The sequence below is a fragment of the Typopeltis vanoorti genome, chromosome 3, assembly GCF_054136105.1.
Source record: "Typopeltis vanoorti isolate ZY-2024b chromosome 3, IOZ_Tvanoo_1.0, whole genome shotgun sequence".
In the NCBI taxonomy this organism is placed as follows: domain Eukaryota; kingdom Metazoa; phylum Arthropoda; class Arachnida; order Uropygi; family Thelyphonidae; genus Typopeltis; species Typopeltis vanoorti.
Window position 1 is genome coordinate 75,033,887 of NC_143551.1, and position 27,721 is coordinate 75,061,607.

At 35.3% G+C, this 27,721-nt stretch overlaps 1 protein-coding gene across 2 annotated transcripts in view; it reads left to right on the plus strand.

The window, feature by feature from the left end:
- The window catches only part of bur (GMP synthase burgundy), a 330,780-nt gene that overhangs the window by 158,684 nt on the left and 144,375 nt on the right, over positions 1-27,721 (plus strand). For both annotated transcript variants that reach the window (XM_090390672.1, XM_090390671.1), the window contains exons 8-9: positions 3,633-3,798; positions 8,024-8,172. In XM_090390672.1, coding sequence (XP_090246798.1) covers positions 3,633-3,798; positions 8,024-8,172 — 315 coding nt within the window. The remainder of the gene's footprint in view (positions 1-3,632; positions 3,799-8,023; positions 8,173-27,721) is intronic.

The window sequence follows — 27,721 nt, forward strand, 5'->3', positions numbered from 1 at the left end:
GGAGACTTTAAAATTACTTGCTGACATCTTTCCGGAAGACATTATAAAACGATTCGATTTTGTAATACACTCTGGATATGTCTTATGTCAAAACAAATTTTACAGCCAAGTAGAAGAAACGGCCATGGGAAGTCCTCTCTCTCCTGCTTTAGCCAACTTTTATTTAGAACATCTAGAAAAAGTCCTCTTCTCATCTATTTTCCCTCAACCATCCTTTTGGGTAAGATATATATAGATGACATCTTTACTGTATGGCTGCACAACAAAGACTCCTTACCTTATTTTTTAAACAGTATCAATTCCTTACATCATCGTATAAAGTTTTCTATGAAAATGGAAGAAAACAACCAGTTATCTTTTTTAGACGTTCTCCTCATCTGGTCACCTTCAAATACTCTTACAACTACGGTTTACAGGAAACCAATGTTCACAGGTCATTATATTCTTAAAGAATCAGCCCATCATCCTTGTCAAAAAAACAGGAATTATAAAATGTCTAATCAGAAGAGCCAAAACTAATTGTTCTACTTCTAATTTTCTACAGAAAGAACTTTCTACTATCCAATAACACATGAAACTCGATGGCTTTTCCGAAAAGAGTACTCAACATCTCGATTCTTATAATCCACCACAAAACAATGAAGATTCAACATGTCGAATTCGAATTCCTTACATCTCCGGGATTTCAGATCCTATCACAAGAATTCTGAAGAAATGAGTTAACAGCTATGTATTCACCTATTAACAAATTATCTTCCCATTTTCCTTCTCCTAAAGACAAATGCTCAACTATATCTCTTCCTGGAGTTTATCAAATTCCCTGCAACTGTGATCTCTCCTATTTTGGACAAACTGGATGTTCTCTTGAAAAAAGAATCCAAGAACATCGATCCTCCATTCATCATAACAAACCTGAAAAATCTGGATTGGCTCAGCACTGGATTGAAACTAACCACAACATCCTTTGGTCAAAAACTCGCCTCTTACATAGAGCCCGTTATAAATTTGAACATTTATTCAAAGAAAGCGTAGAGGCCTTACTCCATTGTCCTAACCTTAATTGGAATGACTATATATCTATATCAAAAATTTTGGAAAGTCTAATCAGGATAACTCATTAATTCATATTAATTTTGTTATTTAATATTATTAATTAATATCTTTATTTCAATCATGTCTCTGCTTAAAAATATTCCCTTTAATATTTAGTGATATAACATCACACAGCTTGTTCTATTTTTAAATGTCTGTTGTTAGTATTCCACCTTGTATTTTTTTTTAAACTGTTCTTGTAGTGCCACTGAAGATGGTCTGCTATTTCCAGACCGAAATATTTGATTAATTAAATATCTTTCTTGTGTTTACGTGCATATATTATTCAATCTTATTTTTTAGTACAAATGCTACTCCATTCCTATGACTGTCTCCACATGAGTATATAATTGAATGGCTCTTTCTGTTTATTTTTCTACTATTAATCCATTTGACTTCACTGATACCAGCAATGTCAATTTTCATTGCTTCAAGTTCTTGTATAAGGTTATATAACTTCGCAGCTTCATATAAGGTTCTTACATTCCAAGTTGCAAGCCTTAAGAGAAGATTCTTGGTTTACGGACGTGAAGGATCAGGAAATACCCTCCCTGGAGGGTTTAAGGTATCTTCGTCATATGCTATTTTCATAGTATCTGTCTTACGTTCCCGGGTTTCTTTCTCTTCTTCCCTGTAATGTTTCCAAGAGACAAAAGTTGCAGAGGATCCAACCTTGTCTCTATTGCTTAAATCCGACAGTTCTCTGATTCATGGTTTACTACGGAAGGTTACGTGGTGAGGTTCCTGTCTCTTCCACGGTGACTGGCCACATCTCTGTTTTTGTCTCGGAGTGTGCCCAGACTATGTTACATAGTTTGCTGTCATGCATTCATTACTATTGTCAAATTAAGTTTTGGTCATCTGCTAACTCAGATGACCAAAATTCAGATGACCTGGCATACAAAACAAAGATAGACCTTCGTTTTGCATGCCAGTCGAGGCACAGTCCCAGTGTGTGGCCGCTGGTGCACTCTACCAGCTACTTGGAGCCATAAGTGATAGTTGCATGAGCAGTGGGGACCAATTCCACCCAGCCATCAAATATTTTGATGTGACTGCTGAGCAGGCAGAGGTGCTACCCATACCTTACATCCCGATAAAACATTGGAGTTAGCTAATTAATAGCATGTCGTTCCTCCTCTAGCTTGAACAATGCCTCAGAGAGTACAGTCTGTACTCTCTGAGGCATTGACTTTGCCAGATGTTGGAAGGTTGCCAGAGGTAATTCCAGCCATGACTGTTGCAGTATTGTCCACAACTGCACTTTAGATGTCGGTTTCGGATACGTGGATCTGATGTCTCGCTCTATGGCATCCCAGAGAGAGAGATTCATTCAGATTTAAATCTGGGGACCACTGAATGGTTCCAAACTCAGATGAGTGTTCCTCGAACCATGCTTGGGTGGTTGCAGTCCAGTGGGGTGGCACATTGTCCTCCTAAAACAGACTATTGACTGCATGATGGACGAAGGCCATGAAAGTGTATACGTGATCAGCTAGCACATTCTGGAAGCTCATAGCATTTAAGGACTTTTCCAGACACACTAAAGGACTTGATGTGTCACATGAGAAGGCTCCCCAAACCATCACAGAACCACCACAAACAAAGCCAATTTGGCACAACAGTATCTATGGCCTCATGGTGTCGATGCTACACCTGCAGCCGCCTGTCAGCTTGGTACAACTGATAATAGGATTCATTAGACCACACTAATCTGATCTACTCTGCAGAGGTCAAGTTTTGATGGTCTCAAGACCAGACAAAGTGCAGTGCCCAATGATGAGTTATCAACAGTGGTACACAATTAGGGTGTTAGCTCCCATAGCCCAGAGTATGCTGTACCATTTGCTTGCTGATGCTGCTTGGACCTCCAGCATTGAAACTGGATGTGATTTGTGCCACCATTGCCCTGCAGTTGGTCTGTACGAGCCTGTACAATCTACATCTACTCCAGTCATCAATGGCATGTAGTCAGCCACCATGTGCTCGCTCGGTGCTAGTACATCCATTGATGCTATACTCGCAGTAGACCCTTGATACAGTTTCCCTCAAGAACACTAAGGTGCTTACCACTTGAGTGCTCCCATCTGTCTTGTGCTGATAAAAAGTCACTAAGATCACTACATATACTCATGTTTGTTGATTACAATATGCTATTGGGAAACTCTGTATACGTTTGGTGTGGGTATGTTTCACTCTGTGCAGGGGATGCCAGTGTCAACTTCCCATCACCCTTATCTAATGTTTTGTCCATTGAGTGCAGTAGACCTGCAATTAAATACATACTGATGACATTGCGCCTTTTTTTTTTTTTTTTTATAGAAATTCACTGTACTTTATTAGTACTACATTAACTCTTCTGGAGTCAGACTCATCAAGGGAGAGATGTTTATACATCTCTCCTTTGATGATTACATGTATTTTTGTATATCTTTCATATTTTTAATATAACTATCATTTTCTTGGTCTACTATCATTGTATATTTTCATGTACACCTGTTGAGGGTATATATCAGGAATTTGTATTTTTGTAATTTTAGATGCTTGTTAGTGGAGGTGTTGATTCTACAGTATGTGCAGCTTTGTTGCATAAAGCTCTAAAAGAAGATCAAGTAATTGCTATACATATTGATAATGGCTTTATGAGAAAAAATGAAAGTCTTCAAGTTGAACAGTCTTTAAAACAATTGGGACTTAAAATGAAAGGTAGGATGCACAATTCAGTATTCATAATGTAATTTCCCTTATCCAAATACTGTACATATTCTTTATCTGGCTTTCTTTATTATAGAACATTTTTACAATAATATTAAAATTAAAACTAATTCTCTTTCAGTGAGAAATTGTTGAATTTGATGCTGTAAAAGCTCTTTTTGCCTTAAAATATTACTGAAAAATTTATTAACTTATTCACCAGATGGTTTTCATTAAATATCATCTTTATGCATTTAGTCCAGAAAGATCCCATCTATGATAATTATTCATTACTGTCGAAAATTAAAGTATTTTAATACTAAAATATAGAGCATAAAAGGCTTCAGTTTGGCTAGATGTTTATAATATATGAGGAATTTGACATCCGTCATTATATAGCCAAATTTAAGAAACAGAAGTTTAGAATTTTGCCAGAGCTTATTGGTATAAATCTTCAGCATACAAATTTTTCTTGGTTTACACTATTTAAGACATGGACTCTACCCACAAGCCCATATAGTCTCCTTTTATGATATTATATACTCCTTTTATTATTAGTGGAGATGCCAGATGTAAATAGTGGTAATGGTTTTGAGTTGGTATGAGGTGGAGGTTGACAGGAAGAGATATTTAGTCAGATGCTGCTATAGGCCAGGGAATGCAGAAGGTAGTGATGAGGAAATATGTAAGCAACTTTGGTTAACAAACAACTGAAGGATGATTATTATGAGTGATTTATGAGTATTATTTATTTATTATGAGTATAGATTGGAATGAAGAGATAGCATTTGGGAATAAGGAAAATAAATTTCTTAGAGACAATCTTAGGCAGTAGGTAAAGGAGGGGCACACAGGGATTGAGAATTTTAGATCTGATGATTTCATCAGAGTATGTAATGTGAGTGGGGTTTTGCACTTCCCTTCAGTTGGTCAGAGTGAAGTGATCCTGGATTGCAGCCAGTCATATGAAGACTTCTGTGAGAAAAGGATATATGTGGAATTTTAAGGGTAGCAATCATGAAAAGCTTAGGAGACAGCTTGGAGCTGTTGCAATCAGTGAAGTGTTAAGTAGGAAATAAATGCTGCATGGGAACTGACCAAAAGATATTTAACAACATTGATGTGTGAATGTATTCTGAAGGTCAAAAGACTGAATAAATTAGGTGTCAAATAGGCAAATAAAGGAGTTAAGCATGAAATTTGGAAGAAGACGACACTGTGGAGGCAGCACAAGATGAATAATGGTAGCAATCAGAAGTGACAAGAGGAAATTTCTCAGAAAGAACTTTAACAGTGTTAACTGCTTGATGGTTGGTAATAATTTTGTATTTTTTTCTCAACCATAACTGCTTTTCTTTGTTTATTTTGCTCATTTTCTGGTTTTGCCCTGTTGCTTCTTTTTTGACATTGTTGGAAAAGTGAAAGAGTTATAGTTAAAAAGAAAACAAAATATAAAATCGGGTGTAATTGAAGAAAATTATGAATAATTTTGTCGCCAAGGCTCGTGAGTGACTGAGGCTTGTTCTAACTGATCATTACGTCATTACCTACTGTGTAATTCCCCATACATGCCCCTAATCGCCTTCGCCATGCACAATTTAAAATAAAAATTCCAATCCAAAAAATTCATAAAGTGAGAGCTACCAGTACCTCAGTTATATGGGATGAATGGAACATTATACAGAGCAATACATGGTCTATATTTAAGTTGTCAGTCAGCAGTTAGAATTGAAGGAAATACAGGTGCTTGTAATACAGGTTTGATGTAAAATCAGATGTAAGACAAGGATGCACATTAACTTCACTCTTATTCATCATCTATCTTCTTTCACTACGCGTTATTCTCGCTTCCTATGCAGGGTCCATGTGTTACTTAGATGCGACTTCTTTGTTAATACCACTCCCAACCGGCCTGTCGCCTAGTCTGCTGCTGAGGGGGTGGGGGATATATTCTTGACTGTAGAAGCGTATGTTCACGGGGCCGGTTTGCCTGTTTGCAGGATGAAAAACGCCAGATAAACTGGCAGGAAAAAACCTACTGCTCTTGCCCAAGACCGGCTAACTTGGCTATGCCTGAGGAAGATCCTCAAGTTCCTCACATTTTCGATGGGAATCAAACCTGGGACACTCCTTCCCCAGGCACATGGTTGCGAAGCGCAAAGCCACTAAGCTAATCGCACGGACTCTTATTCATCATCTATATGGATCTTATTATATATAAAAAAAAAAAGTGGCATTAAACCTGATATTGAAATGGGAGATATCAAACTTAGCTCTTTGCTTTATGCCAATGATGTATTCCTAAACACATTAAGTGTAAGTCTTCAGGATTCTCTAACTGAATTGAATAACTGTTGTGACAAATTTGGAATGAAAATCTCATTAATAAAAAGACCAAAACTATGAAAATAGGCAAACACTGAAAATATCAACTGCATTCTGAATGGAGAGCCTATAGAACAAGTAAAATATTTCAAATATTTAGGTACATTTTTAGTCACAGTGGTGCATTAAATTTCAAAGTAGACAACAGAATAAACAAAGATGGTATGGTGGGGAGCCAGTTGAGTAAATTCATATGGAATAAGAGAGAAATTAGCTGAAACACTCAACTAGCAGTATACAAGACAGTTCAAAAATCAGTTTTAAGTTATTGATCAGAGTTGGATTAGAAATAAAGCATTTGATCAAGGATTAGAGGCCACAGATATGAGAATTCTTATAAAAATTAGAGGCCTGAATAGACGACATCAATGGCAGATTCATATTAAAAATGAAAACATTAGGAAGGAACGTGACATACTTGGCATTCAAGAATGTGTGAGCATGGCTAATCTAAGATGGTATATGGCCACTTAAATAGAATATGAGAGGAAAGATTAGCAGAACAGGTATTTGATAAGAAAAAAGACCCAGAAGACCAAGGTTGCATTGAATTGATTCAGTTAGAAGTGCCTTAGAAGAATGAAATGTTAGATATGAAAATATTGGAGTGATGACAAGTAATAGATTAATTTGGAGGAAAATTGTTAGTAGGAGATTAATAATAATGTACTGAACTGAATATGACAGCACTGAACAATGTAGTGCTGTCATAATAGCCTGAACACTCCTTGAGGATTCATACCAAGGAATTGATTAAATTTCTTTCAATAGGATCTTTAAAAGAAAACAAAATTGCGAGGAAGAATGCAAAAATTCAATCAGAAATGAGAAAAAGTCAAATGTTTGAAGGATCAGAAATACAAAATCATTTAAAGATACAAATTAGCAACAACTGCCAGTAATAATAAAAGCTGGAAAGCAAGTTATAGATTTGTTATTTTGTTAATACTCTTAAACATCATGGCAAATACATTTTAATGTACACTCCATCCATCAGATGCTAAACTTGTTGTTCATTGTACTATGGATAGTCTATTAAATAAGCAAGGTGTGTAGCTTACACTAGGCAATGAAATTCATCTTCCTTCTAAAGACATTTGCAAACTGCAGACTTCATTCTATAGTGGGATTCAGTTGCACAGTCCATTGATTGGAGATGCTATCCACTAAGCCAAGTGAGCTGATATGAATGAGGCATAAAAAATGAGAAACAAGTTGCATTTACTAGAAGTTAATTCAGAAGTGTTTCAGCATCGACTACAAAAACAGGTATTTTGAAATGTAATCTGTAATGTTGGTGTACATAATTTTATTGTTAAAATCCCTATAAATTATTAAATAATTAGGTACTGTAAATAACCTATTTTATTTTTTGAAATTTTAGTTTTTATGGCTAAGGTTTCTTCAGTATTGATTTCATATTTCTAGAATTATCTTAATGTTGCACAAGAAAGTTCATATGGAAAAAGTTTAACAGTAATTAAAATTTAGTTTTAAAGACAATATAACAGCTTTAAAAAAACTTCAATGATAAGTCACTGAAAAGCCATATCTTTATAAATATTTTTTTACAGAAAAATTCTACTTATCTCACTCGTTCTTAAACTCTTCTCTTTCTACTCTTCCTACATTTGAAAACACACAGTTCTAGTCATATTATAATGGCCCCATAAGCACGACCTCTTTCCTGATGAGAAATTTAATGTTTATCTTCCAAAAGAATTTTATTCATAAGAACATATTAAAACAGTCATTGAGTATACATGGTTTATGGTTAGCAGCGTACACTGACTGCTGTTAATTTTGTTAACTTTCTCATTTTCTTTATTTTTTTCTTTTTCATATTAAACAGTGATCAATGCGTCTCATAGTTTCTATAGTGGAACAACTACTGTACCAGTTGACAGAAAGGATCCAACAAGGAAAAAAAGCACTCCAATTTTGTGTGCAACTACTAATCCTGAAGAAAAAAGGAAAATTATTGGAGATACTTTCATGAGAGTAAGTAAATTTTTTATCCAATTCTGAAAAATACCCTTTCGTAACATTTTTAATATTTATGCACAACATCTCACACAATAACACGAGCAGCAACTGTTTAGCATCCTCATGCATTTGAATTGCTAACTCACCAAACCTTCTACTCTCATCTTTCATTCCATCTATCTCTGTTCTGTGAAATATCCTCTAAAGTCTACATCCTCCACATCTTCAAAATGAATTTCAATGGATTACTTTTCTCTTTGCCACTGCCCTTACTCTTGTCTCTTGTGTATGGGAGTTAAAAAAAATAAATAAAATAAGGTGTATATATGCAGACACCACTTCAAAGACAAGTGGATGCGAGAATGAAAATTATCAAAAAAATGAATATTATTGCTTGTATCATGGATTTAGAATGAGATTGTTGTCTGACAGGAAATGCAACCTTTTGTTTGTGGTTGGGTGAATGATAGTGTTAATTATTAGAGGTTCTATTGGTATATATTTTCCCTTACAATTTACAGATTCTTTCTCCAAAATTTATGTATTTGGTGTTATGCTACTTACATAAATTAACTTTTCTTTTTATATATTTTATTAACGAAGTGTTTATATATATATATATATAGCCTGTGTAGCTCAGTGGATGTGGCGTTTTCACTCAACGATGCTTGACAGCACAAAGGAAGACTTGGTTTCAAATCTAGTCAGCAACTAGAGGAAATTTTTCTAAGTTTTTCATTCCATAAATTCAAGAAAATCGACCATAGAACCTACACTATTTCAGACATTGAAATAGTGTGGGTTCTCTTCACTGTATGCTGTTTAATTAGTGTGGGCCAGCTATCTCTGATTGGCTACCAGTGGAGATTGAACTGCCCACTCAGTCTCGAAAAGTTAGATAGGGCTAAAACAGCTTCGCCTACTCCCTATATGGGAATAAAAGGTGTTAGCTGATTTTATTTATTTATATATATATATATATATAAAATCAGCTAACACCTTTATATATAAACAACATATGCTTCTAACATATTCAGTTACTACTTAAAACAAATACCAAGAAACAGTTTAATTTTTGGAACTCACCTATCCAGTACTGAAATAGAAAACAACTATATGGAATGTTCCAGCGTTTTTACTTGACAGCTGTCAGTTCCACAAACAAAATAGCTTTCCATCTAATATTCACTTAAAACCCAAATGTTACAACAGCAAAGATATACAAACTTCTCAATAGAAACTTAAACATAGAAGGAATCCACAAAATATTACTACTCATCCCTTTTATTTTTCTTTGTTTCCAACTCTCGCTTATATTCTGTCCACTCCATTTTTTATACATCTCCTCTATATAAATATATCTTCTCTCTCATGTCTATCAGCTGCTTGTTTCCATATCAGACTTGGGCATATGCTGTATTCTCTCAATTGTGCCTGCAGGAAATGACATCATGACAGTGGGTATTACACACAGCGAAGAGAAGTTTTTTTTTTTTTTTTTTTTTTTTTTTTTTTTTTTTTTTTTTTTTTTCAGGGCAGACTAGATACTAGATAGTTTATTTGTGATGCAATGAAGTTTCTTTTCCATTTGATGATTATTTCATTGCACTCAGTATTAAAAAAAAAAAAAAAAAACTACAGGTATTTTAATTCCAATGACACAGGAAAATATACATATCTTAACATTCAACAGCATGAAGAATCAATAAGTGTTTCCATCCATGACATAGCTGTGAGGTGCAGTTCGGCTTAAATCTTGCTAGTCAACCACTAACAGTGGAACTACAAGCATCGTTGCTATATTCTTCTTACAGTAAATATCATTTTAACAAATATTTTTATCAGCATAATGATATTTTATACATCTTTTATTTCATTTTCATTTAAACTAACAATATTTTCCATAAACAAAATCAATTTAAAATATTTAAATACTTAAAAATAACCTTATTTTCATTATTCATCCAACCACAAACAACAAAAGTTTACATGTGTATATCTTCAAAGTTAGGCTATTTGCATATAGAGAGACAGCTAGCTTTACATCGTATTTCTCTAGCATCCTGTAAAAAAAGATAGTTTTGGCATATATATTGCAATGCATTATGAGAAGGTCACTACCTAGATCAGCTTAGGTTTTGAGATACTTATAGTATTGTGATAGTACCACATGACTAACTTCGTGTCTACAGTTTTCATCCAAATTACTCTTATTTTGTCAGGACTTAAATATTGTCAGATCTTTTATAAAAGAAAATACACAGTTTATTTGGTTGTAACAATCTATAATGAAACTGACTAGTTTTGCCACTAATACTTGTGGCTTCTTCTAGGTTTGGATGACAAAAAATGCAATTAAAGGCTAAACACGAACTACGACATTACTAAAATATATAAAACATGTTGGACCCATTAAAATATAAGTTGAAAACAAAGCCACACTGGAATGTGAGAGTTGGCATGAATTCAGCTGTTGTTCATTGTTGTGTGCAGATAGTTGGCTGAAAAGTTGAAGTCTGACATGCAGAAAAATGTGATGAGCGATTTCCAAATATCACATGGGATCGATCCCTGATTCCTATTGGGTGTGCCTTGTGAACTGATGACCATAATAGATTCGCTCATGTTATGAGTGGTGAAGTTGTCCTCTGTGTAAGGCATAGAGCTATTATTTCATTCAGTGTTATGATGTGTATGTGGGAATGTGTATGTGTATGATGACAATGTGGGAAAAATGAAAAGGCAAGCCAGAGTTGTCTTCTCTGTTGTTATTGATGACTATATTCTTTCTCCCATATTTCCAAACTTCTAGTTGTATCTGCCCTATGTAAGAAAGTTCACATCAACGTGAAATATTATTGATCCCTGGATGTGCTGTAGAAAGGGTTGTGGTCTATAGGTAAACCTTGTATAGTCAAAATGGGCTTGAAAGCCACTTATGTCATGAGATTTGAGGAGACTGGTGATCTTGAGCAAAAGTCTACCAATGTAAGGGATGGAAACTGAAGCCCTATAATAAATGTTGGGGTTTTGTTGTGGAGCAGAACTAGAGAATAGCAATTTTTTTATGAGTTGCTTTGAATATCTGTTGCAAACAAGTAGTTGGAGCAGAGTTTATAATTCGTCTTTCAGTTTTTCTTCTTCTATGGTGATAGACTGCTCCTTTTTTGAGTGTGTAGAATACCTAGTTTTTGCGATATATGGTGCAGTGAGTGCAGGACCTTTATGAGTGGGCTTGCAATATACACAAGTATATTGCAAGTCAGAAGCCTTCAGCTTTTTTGATAACTGAAACATCTAAGTAGTTTTACTTCATTTTCCAGTTCCAGAGTAAATTTTATTTTATGGTGGAAAGAGTTGATAGATTAAAGAAAAATCATGTAACTCAGCAACACTATTTCCAGATAAAGATGTCATCTGCATATCTCCATCAGATTGAAGGTTTGTTGTTTATGGATGTGAGGAGACATTTTCCCAAGTTTTTCATGAATAAATTGTAGAGGAGAACAGAGGACTGTCCATTGTAAGGCTTGGATAGCTTCTTGTAAATTTTTCCATTCCATCTGAAATAATTAGAATGGAGACAATGTTTGAAAACTTAAGAGATATCAGGAGGGAACAGATCGTCTAATGAGTTCCAGGACTTCATCTGCTGGAACATTGGTGAACAGAGATTTTAACATGTGGATTACTTTGCATACAATCTTGCATGTTGCTTGTTTAGCATTTTGGCTAATTTCTCTTATTCCATTTCAGTTATTCATTTGGCTTCACACACCATGGTTGCTTTATGCTTTCTGTTTCCATAGTTCATTTGCCATCACTAAAATGTGCATCCTTCTGTTACACTGAATTTTGTCAAATCAATCTCCAGCACCTCCTTCAGTTCTAACTTCTGACTTATGATTTAAGTATAGAATACACTGTATGTGATTTATGGAGTTAGACATTCATTTATGAAAGTCATTTTCAGGAATATCTACATCAATATACACAGACTATGTTCCAGCAACTAGTAACATACAATGGTATTGCACCTAAAACTACTTAACCTGTCTAGCTAACCTCTCTGGGTTAATTTAACTAAAGTAAATTAAAACAGTTAAAAAAAAGAAGTTGTTTTTCCCATCTCTTTACATCCCGCTCAACATACCAATTAGAGTAATGCTATTACTATTTCCTATACATATTCAGGGCAAAATCCTAAACTGAAAAATATGGTTGTGCTCAACTTCCCAAGATTTGTGAAATATTAATTTTTGTCTCTTGTTCAATGGCCACTCAGAAAAAATAACCAGAACTTGAAAGAAATATAATCTCTGTATTTAAGCCTTATTTATTATTATTATTATATGGGTACCTCCATGGAGTCTGAAAACTCATTGCAGGAGACCTAATCTATCACGCAATCTGTCGTACCTCTCCATGAACCCTTCAACTGACAAAGCACTCGCAACTGACTCTGGCAACTCATTCTGCTCATTTATCACTCTCCAAGCAAACAATCTAGTCCTCACACCCCTACTGACCATATCTTTATTCAACTTCCAGGGATGACCCCTTGTTCTGGTCCCTCTGGCCAAATGCTGAAACATTTCCCCTGCATCTATCCTATAAAACCCTTTAAGCAACTTAAATGTTTCTGTCACATCCTTCTTTTTCTCCTATCAACCAATTTCTGCAATTCACACACCTTCAATCTATCCTCATAGGGAGCATTCCACAGGCTGCTCACTATCTTGGTCACTTGCCTCTGAATCCTCTCCACTGCCAATATCCAACTAATCTTATTGGCTACCTTAGCAATATGTCCTCTAAACTTTAACTCTCTGTCTACTAACCACCATAAATCTCTAGCTTCATCTACTTCCTGGAGTACAGTGGCATCAATGTGATACACAGCTTCTGATTTATTTATCCCCAAATGCATAACTTTACATTTCTCGATATTAAACTGACACCCGTAAACTTTTGCCCATACTGACAGCCTATTTAAATTGTCCTGCAAGCTCTCCATATCACATTGATTAACTATTACTCTACTTAATTTCGCATCATCAGCAAACAACTGAATATTTCTTTTCAGGTTATTTCGTATACATTTGTATACATATGTACAAACTAAACAGTGGGCCCAGCACTGAACCTTTCAGCATATCACTAGTCATCACCTGTTTTCAGTTCTGTCCCTACATATACCACTTTTTGATATCTGTTCAGCACCCACCAACTTATCCATTTACTAATTTTCTAATTACATTATTACCATTTACATCTTCTAATTTGTGTAATAGAGTTCCATATGGTATTCTGTCAAGTGACGTTGCAAAATCATTGTGTAGCCATTTCCTTTATCCAACTCAGCTGTTTTGGGGTGCTTAAGGGTCAAAGCTGTATAACTGAGAGGAGACCTCCACATAGCCTTTAAAGGAATGTGGAGAACCGACCAGGGCTTCTGACCTAATGTCCAATCCTCACCTTCTCGTGGTGCACCCTGTTGGGTATCTACTTTGATACTGAACGAACGAGGATGGGCTGGCAATTTGGGATTTAGCCGACCAAATTGTATTCTTATTGGTTAAACCCAAATAAAAAATGATGGTACAACATGACAAAATTTCATGCCGGCTGGGGCGTCGCCTGGTTAAACAAGGCCCCCATTGTTTTCGCCAGGGAACCAGGGCGAACAGCGAAAAGTCAGCTGAACTAATCTGAAAACAAACCCCAACTCAACATCACCAGAGTTAAAGATCGGTACTATCAACATAAGAAGCCTGAATGGCAAAGAAATGGAGCTAGCTGAGGAATTAGATAAGTACCAGATCGACATAATAGGGGTGACTGAAACAAAAAAAGACCAAAACTGGTGAGATCTTTCTGAGCAATAAATACAAAATGTTATATTCAGGCAATGACAATCAAGGAAAAGGAGTAGCCATAGTATTCAACACAAAATACGAGGCTAATCTTCTTGAATGGCAGTCAGTCTCAAGTAGAGTAATGTGGGCAAATATGAGAATGGGGAACTGGACAATGAGACTTATTTGTGCCTATGGTCCCACAGAAGGTTCTACTAAGGTAGAAGTGGAGGAATTTTTTGAGGCTTTAGAAAAAGCAACTGACACAATGAAAAAGGAAAAGTTGGTCCTTGTTGGGGATTTAAATAGCAGAGTAGGAAATGATTGTGAGACATACAAAAATATTTTGGGAAAATTTGGAGAAAAGAGCAAAGCTAATAATAATGGCAAATATCTGTTGGATTTCTCTTCAGGACATGGACTGGTTATTACTAACACCATGTTCCAACATAAAAATGTGCACAAATTCACATGGAGAGAAGAGGCTAGGAATAAGAAAAGTCTCATTGACTATGTTATTGTTGATAGTGATGTTTTCTTCCTGGTGCAGGACACCAGAGTGTACAGAGGATTTGAAATTGGAAGTGATCACTGTTTAGTCTTGAGCAGAATAAAATTGAATTTCATATTGAAAAGAATAACATGTAAGAAAGTTTTAAAAACCGAATAAAAGTTGAGCAGCTCTCAGATGTGAATTGTAGACTAAAATACAGAAACATTATTGAAAAGAAAATGAAAGAGTTTGAGAATAGTAATCAAACCTTGGAGATTCAATGGCAAACTCTGAAGAAAACATTGATTGATTCTGCCACAGAGGCATGTGGTGAGGTTGTGTGCAAGGATAAAAAAATCAGAACTCCCTAGTGGACACAGGAAGTTAAAGAGGCAGTGAAGGAAAAGAAGAAAGCATATCAAAAGTTCCTGGCAAATAAGTCAGCTTTTACTCTTACAGAATACAGACACAAATGTAAGAAAGCTAAACAGTGTGTAAAACTAGCTAAACAAAAGTCATGGGAGGTCTTTGGCAAGAATATAGAAAATAAATATCAAGAAGGTGGCAAAATATTCTGGAGGTTGTTGAAGAAGCTTAGGAATGGAGGAAAGAATGCTATAAAAGGAGTTAGAGATGATAAAGGTGACATGAAAACAGGAGAAAAAGATATCCTTGAAGTATGGTGTAATTACTTTGAAAAACTGCTAAATGAAACAAGCAGTGATGACAGCACAGTGATAAAAAACACTGACCAGGCATGCAGTCAGGAATACATATCCATACTTGAAGTAGAAAAACCATCAAAGGCTTGAAATGTGGAAAGGCAGCAGGAGTAGATGATATTCGACCAGAAATGCTGAAGTATGGTGGTTTAAACATCTTACAGTGGCTGCACTGCATAGTTCAGAAAGCCTGGACAGAGGGACAAATTCCCGATGATTGGAGTAGAGCACTCATAGTACCCATATATAAAAAGGGAAATAAAACTGAATGTGAGAATTACAGAGGTATTTCCTTACTGAGTGTTCCTGGCAAGATCTATGCAAGTATACTTGAGAAACGGTTGAGAAGAATTGTGGAAGAAAAGCTTGGTGAAGAACAAGCTGGATTCAGGCCAAATAGAGGCTGTCAGGATCAGATCTTCACTTTACGACAAATAGTCAAGAAAACCTTGGAATATAACAGCGATCTGTATTTAAGTTTTGTTGATTTAGAAAAGGCATATGACAAGGTGCCAAGAGAGAAGCTATTCAATACACTGCAGTTAAATGGTGTCAATGGGGCATTATATCAAGCAATACTCAGTCTTTATTTGAGTTGTAAGTCAGCAGTTAGAATTGAAGGAAGTACAGGAAGATTTTTTAATGTAAAATCTGCTGTGAGACAAGGATGTACATTATCCCCTCTGTTATTCATTATCTATATGGATCACATTATGAAGGAAAGTGGTATTAAACATGATATCAAAATTGGAGATGTTAATGTCAGCTCTTTGCTTTATGCGGATGATGTTATACTTCTAAATAAATCCGCTACAAGTCTGCAAGATTCTCTGACTAAATTCAATTGCTGTTGTAATAGATATGGTATGAAGGTCAGCAATAAAAAGATAAAGACAATGAAAATAGGCAGAATCATTGAAAATGTCACCTGTGTTGTGAATGGAGAACCTGTGGAACAAGTAAAACATTTCAGCTAATTAGGCACAATTTTTACTGAAGATGGTAAATTAAATATAGAAATAGACAACAGAATTAGTAAAGCTGGTATGGTGGGAAGTCAGTTGAATAAATTCATATGGAATAAGAGAGAAATTAGTTGGAACACTAAATTAGATGTATACAAGACAGTGTTCAAACCAGTTTTAACTTATGAATCTGAGAGCTGGGTCAGAAGTAAAACACTTGACCAAAGACTAGAGACCGCAGATATGAGAGTCCTGAGAAAGATTAGAGGCGTGAACAGATGGCATCAATGGCAATATCATATTAAAAATGAGGATATTAGGAAAGAACTTGACATTGTCAGCATCCAGGAATGCGTTAGCAGAGCTAATCTCAGGTGGTATGGTCACTTAAACAGAATGGGAGAGGAAAGATTAGCAAAACAAGCGTTCTCTGCCAGGTTGGCAGGAAAACGACCCAGAGGAAGACCAAGATATAGGTGGATTAATACGGTACAAAGTGCCTTAGATGATAGAAATATAAGATCTGATAATGTTGGAGTCTTGGCAAGTAACAGACTGATTTGAAAGAAAATTGTAGATAGGAAGTTAGTAGTGATGTAATTTTTTCATGTAGTACTGTCATATCCTGTACACCCCTTGAGGGTACATGGCAGGAATTTGATGATGATGATGAACTCAGCTGTTACTCTATTATAAAAAATTAGTAAATTACTCAGGCATGACCGACCATTCAGAAAGCCATATTGACCCTCATATAGTATATTTTTATTTATCCATTCTTGAATTCTCTTTTTTACCAATTTTTCTAGTACTTTTACTACCATGCCTGAGATACTGATTGGTCTATAATTTGCTACTGTAGTCGTAGAAACTTCCTTTAAAAAAATTGTATATAGTAAGGTTTCCCCCGGAGATTTGAACTCAGGTCGCTGGATTCAAAGCCCACACTGCTAACCATTACACCATGGAACCATTTGAAGCTAGCTGCACTTATCTACTCTTCTGGAGTAGATAAAGGTAGATAACTGGAGATCTGCCTTGAAGCACACAAAGAAACACATCTACTGTCACATCTATGATCAATTGGTCTAGCTGACTATTCCTCGGATACTTTACACAGAATCAAATAGGGAAAAAACTATGCTTTGCTGTTGCAAATACAAACATGAAACTCTTTCAAATCAGCAGAAAATTTAAAAAGCCATCATCATCATCAAATTCCTGCCATGTACCCTCAAGGGGTGTACAGGATATGATAGTACTACATGAAAAAAAAAAATTACATCATTATTAATTTCCTATCTACAATTTTCCTCCAAATCAGCCTGTTACTTGTCATCACTCCAACATTATCAGATCTTATATTTCTATCGTCTAAGGCACTTTGTACCGTATCAATCCACCTATATCTTGGTCTTCCTCTGGGTCGTTTTGCTGCCAACCTGGCAGAGAACACTTGTTTTGCTAATCTTTCCTCGCTCATTCTGTTTAAGTGACCATACCACCTGAGATTAGCTCTGCTAACGCATTCCTGGATGCTGACAATGCCAAGTTCTTTCCTAATATCCTCGTTTTTAATATGATACTGCCATTGATGCCATCTGTTCACGCCTATAATCTTTCTCAGGACTCTCATATCTGTGGTCTCTAGTCTTTGGTCAAGTGTTTTACTTCTGACCCAGCTCTCGGATACATAAGTTAAAACTGGTTTGAACACTGTCTTGTATACAGCTAATTTAGTGTTCCGACTAATTTCTCTCTTATTCCATATGAATTTATTCAATTGACTTCCCACCATACCAGCTTTGCTGATTCTGTTGTCTATTTCTATATTTAATTTACCATCTTCACTAAAAATCGTGCCTAAATAGCTGAAACGTTTTACTTGTTCCACAGGTTCTCCATTCACAACACAGTTGACATTTTCAATGATTCTGCCTATTTTCATTGTCTTTGTCTTTTTATTGCTGACCTTCATACCATATCTATTACAACAGCTGTTCAATTTAGTCAGAGAATCTTGCAGACTTGTAGCGGATTTATTTAGAAGTATAACATCATCTGCATAAAGCAAAGAGCTGACATTAATATCTCCAATTTTGATATCATGTTTAATACCACTTTCCTTCATAATGTGATCCATATAGATAATGAATAACAGAGGGGATAATGTATATCCTTGTCTCACACCAGATTTAACATTAAACCATCTTCCTGTACTTCCTTCAATTCTAACTGCTGACTTACAACTCAAATAAAGACTAAGTATTGGTTGATATAATGCCCCATTGACACCATATAACTGCAGCGTATTGAATAGCTTCTCTCTTGGCACCTTGTCATATGATTTTTCCAGATCGATAAAACTTAAATACAGATCTTTGTTATATTCCCATGCTTTCTCGACTATTTGTCGTAAAGTGAAGATCTGATCCTGACAGCCTCTATTTGGCCTGAATCCAGCTTGTTCTTCACCAAGCTTTTCTTCCACAATTCTTCTCAACCGTTTCTCAAGTATACTTGCATAGATCTTGCCAGGAACACTCAGTAGGGAAATGCCTCTGTAATTCTCACATTCGGTTTTATTTCCCTTTTTATATATGGGTACTATGAGAGCTCTACTCCAATCATCGGGAATTCGTCCCTCTGTCCAGGCTTTCTGAACTATGCAGTGCAGCCACTGTAAGACTTATACCACCATACTTCAGCATTTCTGGTCAAATATCATCTACTCCTGCTGCCTTTCCACATTTCAAGCCTTTGATGGCTTTTTCTACTTCAAGTATGGATATGTATTCCTGACTGCATGCCTGGTCAATGTCTTTTACCAGTGTGCTGTCATCACTGCTTGTTTCATTTAGCAGTTTTTCAAAGTAATTACTCCATACTTCAAGTATATCTTTTTCTCCTGTTTTCATGTCACCTTTATCATCTCTAATTCCTTTTACAGCACTCTTTCCTCCATTCTTAAGCTTCTTCAACAACCTCTAGAATATTTTGCCACCTTCTTGATATTTATTTTCTATATTCTTGCCAAAGTCCTCCCATGACTTTTGTTTAGTTAGTTTTACACAGTATTTAGCATGCTTGCATTTGTCTCTATATTCTCTAAGAGCACAAGCTGACTTATTTGACAAGAACTTTTGGTATGCTTTCTTCTTTTCCTTCACTGCCTCTTTAACTTCCTGTGTCCACCAGGGAGTTCTGATTTTTTTATCCTTACAGACAACTTCACCACATGCCTCTCAGGCTGAATCAATCAATGTTTTCTTCAGAGTTTGCCACTGAATCTCCAAGGTTTGATTCCTGTTCTCAAACTCTTTCATTTATTCTTCAATAACCTTATGTATTTTAGTCTACAGCTCACATCTGAGAGCTGCTCAACTTTTATTCGCTTTAAAACTTTCTTACACGTTATTCTTTTCAATATGAAATTCAGTTTTATCCTGCTCAAGACTAAATAGTGATCACTTCCAATTTCAAATCCTCTGTACACTCTGGTGTCCTGCACCAGGGAGAAAACATCACTATCAACAATAACATAGTCAATGAGACTTTTCTTATTCCTTGCCTCTTCTCTCCATGTGAATTTGTGCACATTTTTATGTTGGAACATGGTGTTAGTAATAACCACTCCATGTCCTGAGCAGAAATCCAACAGATATTTGCCATTATTATTAGCTTTGCACTTTTCTCCAAATTTTCCCAAAATATTTTTGTATGTCTCACAATCATTTCCTACTCTGCTATTTAGATCCCCAACAAGGACCAACTTTTCCTTTTTCATTGTGTCAGTTGCTTTTTCTAAAGCCTGAAAAAATTCCTCCACTTCTACCTTAGTAGAACCTTCTGTGGGACCATAGGTACAAATAAGTCTCATTGTCCAGTTCCCCATTCTCATATTTGCCCACATTACTCTACTTGAGACTGACTGCCATTCAAGAAGATTAGCCTCGTATTTTGTGTTGAATACTACGGCTACTCTTTCTTTTCCTTGATTGTCATTGCCTGAATATAACATTTTGTATTTATTGCTCAGAAAGATCTCACCAGTTTTGGTCTTTTTTGTTTCAGTCACCCCTATTATGTCGATCTGGTACTTATCTAATTCCTCAGGTAGCTCCATTTCTTTGCCATTCAGGCTTCTTACGTTGATAGTACCAATCTTCAACTCTGGTGATGTTGAGTTGGGGTTTATTTTCAGATTTGTTCGAGTAGCTGACTTTTCGCTGTTCGCCCTGGTTCCCTGGCGAAAACAACGGGGGGCCTTGTTTAACCGGGCGACGCCCCAGCCGTCATGAAATTTTGTCATGTTGTACCGTCATTCTATATTTTGGTTTAACCAATAAGAATACAATTTGGTCGGCTAAATCCCAAATTTCCAGCCCATCCTCGTCCATTCCGTATCCAAGTAGATACCCAACAGGGTGTACCACGAGAAGGTGAGGATTGGACATTAGGTCAGAAGCCCTGGTCGGTTCTCCGCATTCCTTTAAAGGCTATGTGGAGGTCTCCTCTCAATTATACAGCTTTGACCCTTAAGCACCCCTTTTTTTAAATTTAAAAAGCCAACCTAATCTAAATATGGTTGTTAATCTTCCCAAGGTTTGGGAAACATTCTTAGGCTTGCTGCCCAATGGCCAACTGGTCAGTGAGGTCTAGTTGACCATATCTTGGATACATTGCACAAAATGAAATGGGAAAAAAACTTTTATGCTTCACTGCATGACTTTTTTTTTAGTCGTCTGCAGATTTAAAAAAAAAAAAAAAAATCTAATCGTAAAAATATAGTTGTGTTCAACTTCCCAAGATTCTTGAAATATTAATTTTTATGTCTCTTGCTCAACAGCCACCCATAAATGACTACCCTCATAGGAGTTTAGGCTTCTTGTCTGACTTCTTCCATTTATTGCTTTGCATGTATGATATTAATTTTAATATTTTATTCATGATACCACTGTAACAGATGAAATATAACAACTATTAAACATACGGCAGCGAACAAATTAATTTGAACAAGCTAAATTTTCGTCATGTTTTGGTTTGGTTTTTGTTTCATTTCACAATAATTTTGGTTTGATTTTAGTTCACTATTTTGTTTGAGTGCTGTATATTTTAACTGTCTCTATGATATTTATTAATTAATAGTGTTATGCACTTTTAATGGTATAAACAAGTTGACATTCGTAGTGTTTTATTCATTTTGTGTAGCTATAAAATGGATATATTTCCAAGAAAGCATTCAAAAATATGTATTTTTTTTCTCCATGATTCAAAGACAAATTGCCAATGAGTGTGGCATTGGTTCAGGTACTGTTAATGTGATTTTAAATAAGATTAATTTGGAAGAAAAGTATTCTTCCAAACTTGTACTGTTATGCAGGGGTTTTCATAAAGAAATAAAACCAAGAAGTAATGCTTGTGTATTAGTAAATTACGTAAGTTGTTGAATGTGTAGGTCATTATGGTTTGCATATAAGTGAATACAATCATGTTATCAAACACATTGAATGTTGAATTGTAGCTCTTCCTGTGTATTAGTAGAATGAATTGAATTATCTTTTCTTTAAAAATCCTTATAAAAAATCAGCCTTGGATACCTTGATCAACTGCCATAAAACAGACTAAGTAACTCAAGGTGCAGAAAACATGAGTTTCAGTCTAGTTGAAACTGTTTTACAAAGTTCATTTTCTGAAGTTTCCGCTGACTTCTTGGTACTATTGATTATTAAATCATGAATGTCCACAACCTTGTTTCCAGCTTTTCAGGTGCATTGCAAACATCCCATTCTTTAAATTTATTTTGGATATGTTTGATGTGGAACTTGTTCTGAAAAGTGCACTCTACACGATATTGATTGTTCAGATTTCTACCTTAAGTTTTTAAACTTTAATTCTCATTGTATTCAACAAATATTCTTTCTTGAATGTGCAAGATCATTTTTGTACTAAGGGTTTCTGAATCCGAAAAAACAGCTATAGGCCTTAAAGATACCAAGAAATTATATATATATACAGGAATACCTTGTATAGCGCGGTTTTGAACAATGCGGGTTTTGGTCTACTGCAGTTTTTATTATTACACTTGTCATTATTACACTAACATTGTCAACACTGACCGGCGACTCCCTGGCACCACAAGTGACAGTCGAGAGCCATGTTTATGCAGTAGTTATTCGATTGGCTCTCATGTAGACATGTTCTTTCCCCGTGGCATTTTATTATTTATGTTAATATTAGTATTTGATATTTTTTTATTATTTAAGTATGAGTGAAAAGAGACAAAACAAAGAAGACACTGTTAGAGTAACAAAAAAACGCAAGTGGTTGACATTAAAGAAGAAACTTGAAATTATAAAATGTCACGAGAATGGTGCTTCATTTGCTAAAATAGCACCTGAGAATTCAATGAATGAGTCATCTGTACGAGCAATTATTCAGAGCAAAGAAAAGATTAAACAACATGGAATGAGCACCGCTTCTTATATGTCAAAAGTGATCACGAGAAATCGATCTTCTACAATGGAAAATATGGAACGCCTTCTAATGATCTGGATTGAAGATTGTAATCAGAAAAAGATTCCTTTGAGTCAAATGATATTCCAGGCAAAAGCAATAAGTCTATATGATAAAATGAAAGTGAAAATGAAGGAGGTTCAACCAGGGAAACTTTTATAGCAAGTCGCCAGTGGTTCTACAATTTCAAAAAAGCATATGGGACTAGATAACGTAAGAATCCAAAGTGAAACCGCAAATACTGATACTAAAACTACAGAATTATTTCCCAATGAATTGAAGGAGCTTATTGAGGAGGAGGGCTACACAGATGATCAAATTTTTAACGCTGACAAGACTGGCTTGTTCTGGAAAAGAATGCCATCGCGCACATTTCTAGCAGAGAAGGAAAAAACACAAGCTGGGTATAAAGTGTCAAAAGACTGATTGACACTTTTACTATGAGGTAATGCATCAGGTGATTTAAAATTGAAGCCACTGTTAGTGTACAGAGCAGGAAAACTCAAGAGCTCTTAGGGCTTTACAAAGAACAATTTACCTGTTCATTGGCGTTCAAATAAAAAAAAGCGTGGGTGACTCGTTCAATTTTCGAAGTTTAAAACTGAAGAAACAAAAACTTGTTTTTGCCCTGAAGTTAAAAGCTATTGTAAAAAGAATGAATGATATTCCTTTCAAAATTTTGCTTTTATTAGACAATGTGCCAGGCCATCCAACTCTATTGACCGACTTAGATGAAAATGTCAAGATTCATTTTTTCCCTCCAAACACAACATCAATTCTGCAGCCGATGGATCAAGGTGTTATCTCCACTTTCAAGGCTTACTATTTAAGACGAACACTTTTGTTCAAGCTATTAAAGCTGCAGCAGAAAATCTTGGACTTTGAGTTAATTTTGGAAGAAATTTAACATAAAAGATGCCATTCAAAATATTTATGAATCTTGGCAAGAGGTGACTCAAAGCAACATGAGAGCCGTATGGCATAATATCTTGCCGTATTGTTCAAAGGATTTTGTTGCCTTTGCAACACAGAAAAAGGAAATCTCAACAGAAATTGTGCAGATGGGCAAAGATCTTGGTTTTACAAGTTTAGATTGTAACAATGTGAACAAATGTATTGATTCTCATTCAAATGATCTGGATGATGAAGCCCTTTTGGAGTTGGAACAACAACGAGCCTATGAAGCAGAAGAAGAAGATGACCCCACTGATGTCATGGTTGAAGAATTTTCCTTTACTGACCTTCCAATTTTTGTGAGAAAAATCGACAAAGCTTCTGACTTTCTCATGAATGCTGACCTGAATTTGGAAAGAAGCATCAAAGTGAGACAAAGTCTCAATAATGTCATCAAATGCTACAGAGATCTAGTACTTGAAGAGACAAAGAAGACAAGGATGGTTCAACGAACACTAAAAGACTACTTTAGTAAAAAGTAAATTACTATATGCTAAAATTGAAACAATATTTGTTTTGTTTTCTACAACTTTTATATCAGTTTAAAAGGATTTTTTCTTATTTAGTTAATAAAAATAGCAATATTTTTAAACATTTTTATTATCCTAAATTTTTGTAATAAACAAATTAAATTGAAAACCTTTATAAATAGACCTCGAACAATGCAGTTTTGCATAGCACGGATGCTTCTTGGAACCAATTAACCACGCTATACAAGGTATTCCTATATATATAAATAATTCCAACAGCTATAGGTCTTAGTATATACATTTTATGTGGGTTGTGTTTCTTTCTTTTTGAACACTTGTACTATTCTGCACATCCCTTGAAGATCTATGTTTGGTCTCTCTCAAGCAGCATTTTTGGACCAGGCAAAAATGAATTTTTTAAAAAAATTATAAAAATTAATAAAAAAGGGGAGGGGGGCAAATTCTTATTCCATCTTCAGCACTAATATGCTATTGGTATATAGCCCTTTGTGAGTGGAAGTCTTCTCTCTCTCTCACTCTCACTCACACATACACACACACAGTATTTTACCAATCTGGACTTTATTCATAAACAGCACTGGAAAATAGTTTCATAGATTATACGCATACCTGGTGAACATTTTTTGTATGTATTGTCTTAACAATAAAGTATGCTGGTATCTGTAATAATAAGTTGTTTCTCATATTATTTGGATTAGGCCTGCTGGTTGTGATATATAGGATCACAACTAATGTCATGGATAATGATATATTCATGTCCTGGAAAATTATGCTTGCTTTTAACTATAATCTGAAACTTAAGGCTTTTGCCAAACTTTCAGAATAATGTCTCAAGTCTTTTGGCTCTATACTTTGGTAATTGTTTATGCACCTACCAAGAGCTCTCACTTATGAATTTAACTGTTTGACATAGAATTGCTGTGGTTTTTGCTCTTTAGATTTATCCCTAGTCTCTGATAAGAACCAACAGTTTGAAACAGCTGTCAGACCAGTGAAACCTAATTTAAGCACTAATAAAAGACAGATGTACAGGCTCCTGGGCAGAGCTGGTGTCTTAATGCTATTGGTATATAGCCCTTTGTGAGTGGAAGTCTTCTCACTCTCACTCACACACACACACAGTATTTTACCAATCTGGACTTTATTCATAAACAGCACTGGAAAATAGTTTCATAGATTATACGCATACCAAGGCAATTCGGGTATACACATGTTCATGGAAACTGCAACACCTGCTGTAACCATGTTTTTTGGTAATTAAATTTGAATGTCTATTTGAAAAGGAATAATACTGCAATAATTGTTGCAAATAATGAAGAAGGTAATATAATATTTTTTATTAATATTTGGCTCTTTTTAGTACAGGATGTGACATAATCAGGAAATGACAACAAATTTGTAAATATTTCAAAATGGAGTCAACAATGAGATTTTCACTGGAAAAACAAATGCCAATATCAAAATTTGGTTTGACTACACAGTTTTACTAACATTGAAAGCTAAAAATAATATTACAGCTTGACATCTGCAGAGCATTGACAAAATCAATTTCCTAGTGGATGCAACTGTCAATTCATGGTTCCATATCCTTATAATGGCTTCTTGGAACTCCCAAAGTTCCTCTGAAAATATCACTGTCCACTACATTTTGAAATATTTGCAAATATTAATCAAAAATGGGATAACACAATAATTGCAACAATTATTGTGTTATCCCATTTCAAATAGGCATTCAAATTTAATTACCAAAAAAACATGGCTACAGTGGGTGATGTAGTTTCTCAATGGGTTGAAATCTGGGCTATTTCCTAGCCATGGTAGTTGCTGAATCAAGTGTTCATTGAGCCACTTATTAACCTGCAACAAAAACAAGCTTTTTAAGTACTAAACTCAATTGGTATGATACATTTTAGGGTTATAATAGCATTACACTTTTTTAGGATGACTGTCCCTTGTCATAGGGACAGTCATCCTGAAAGATGCAGTTTGTCGTTATGGTAAAGTGGTCTCTGATAGTAGGCAGTAGTTCTCAAATTTTCTGGTATACTTGTGCATTCATTCTGAACCTTTGTGAAGTGCAAGTGACCAACACCATGATATGACATGCAGCTCTAGATCACTTGACTGGCTGTTGATACCAGATAGCAGGGTTGAATTTTTCTCCAAATTGTCTTTGAACTCTCTGTCTATCATTGCTTCCCTGCAGGTTAAACTTTTTCTCACAAGAAAAAAAATTACTTTGTTTCCACTGATTACGGGTCCATTTCGTATGCTCTTTTCACCAATGTAACCAAGCTAATCTCATTTTTTTGGTTAACAAGGGCTACTTTTTAGGGTTCCCAGGTATCAGTCCCTGTCGAATGTCTTCTCCTGACAGTTACAGAGCTTGCCACAACTCCTATTTGTTCTTCCTGGTCCCATTTCAGTTCTCTGGACAACTTGCAATGATTTTTGAGGCAGAGCCACTTTAGAATTCATTCTTGGCATGGTGTAGACAGTGGCTTTCTTCTTATTCCCTTCTTCTTTCAGCAGATCCAGTTTCCTTCACTTTTGACAGCAGCCATACCATAGTAGATTGATTACAGGACATCCTTTTAGCTATTTCATGAGAGGAATAGTTTTCTCTATTCAAAGCTTGAATCACATTTTTCCTTGAGGTGTTAACTGCAACTTGCCATAGCAACCTCAGCACGAAAATGCAAAAACTAGCTCTTGTTGTCTGTTTATGGCATCAAAAATTCTGACACAATAACAGAAACTATTACCATTATACAGAAACTAGTGGGAATGATAGATGATACAGTGAAATATCTAATGATAAATCAATGCAAATGACCATTTATCTACTAAAAACTATATTTATGTAAGGTGATAAGGTTTCTCAGAACATATTTTGAAGTTTGTTTCTTTCTATATTTCATCAAAAAATATGAGTGGATCCATAATATCCTCCATTTTAATATTTAACTTATGCCAAATTGAAGCCTTTTAGCTGTGTACTTTAGTGGTGTCAAGTTCTTGTATTCTTTTCTTGATGCAGACACTACAGATAGCAGTATACATAGGTACTTGCATTGTTCAAGATGATGGTACTGTGTGAGTAAGGTAAAATTATATTATATGGAAATCCTGCTTTAGAGAACAAACATGCAGTTCATTAATTTTACTTTGTCTTCAATAAGCATAGTAATATTCTCATACCAGCAGTGCATTCATGATCTTGTAGAGAATTTTGTTAATAGTGTTTTGGCTGTAACCATTTTTTAGAAAAGTTATCAGCAATACTTTTCTAAAAAACGGTTACAGCCAGAACACTATTAACAAAATTCTCTACAAGACCTCAATAAAAAAAAACAAAGATAAACCAGACTACAATAAAACTATAACCATTCCTTACATTAAAGGGACATCAGATAAAATAAACAGAATACTATAGAAATACAACCTCAAAGCCACCTTTAAACCTGCTACAAAATTAAAAAGCTTACTCAACTCATCCAAAGACCCACTCCCTCCCTGAACCACCCTGGAGTATACTGTGTTTATTGTACCTGTAATCTACCAT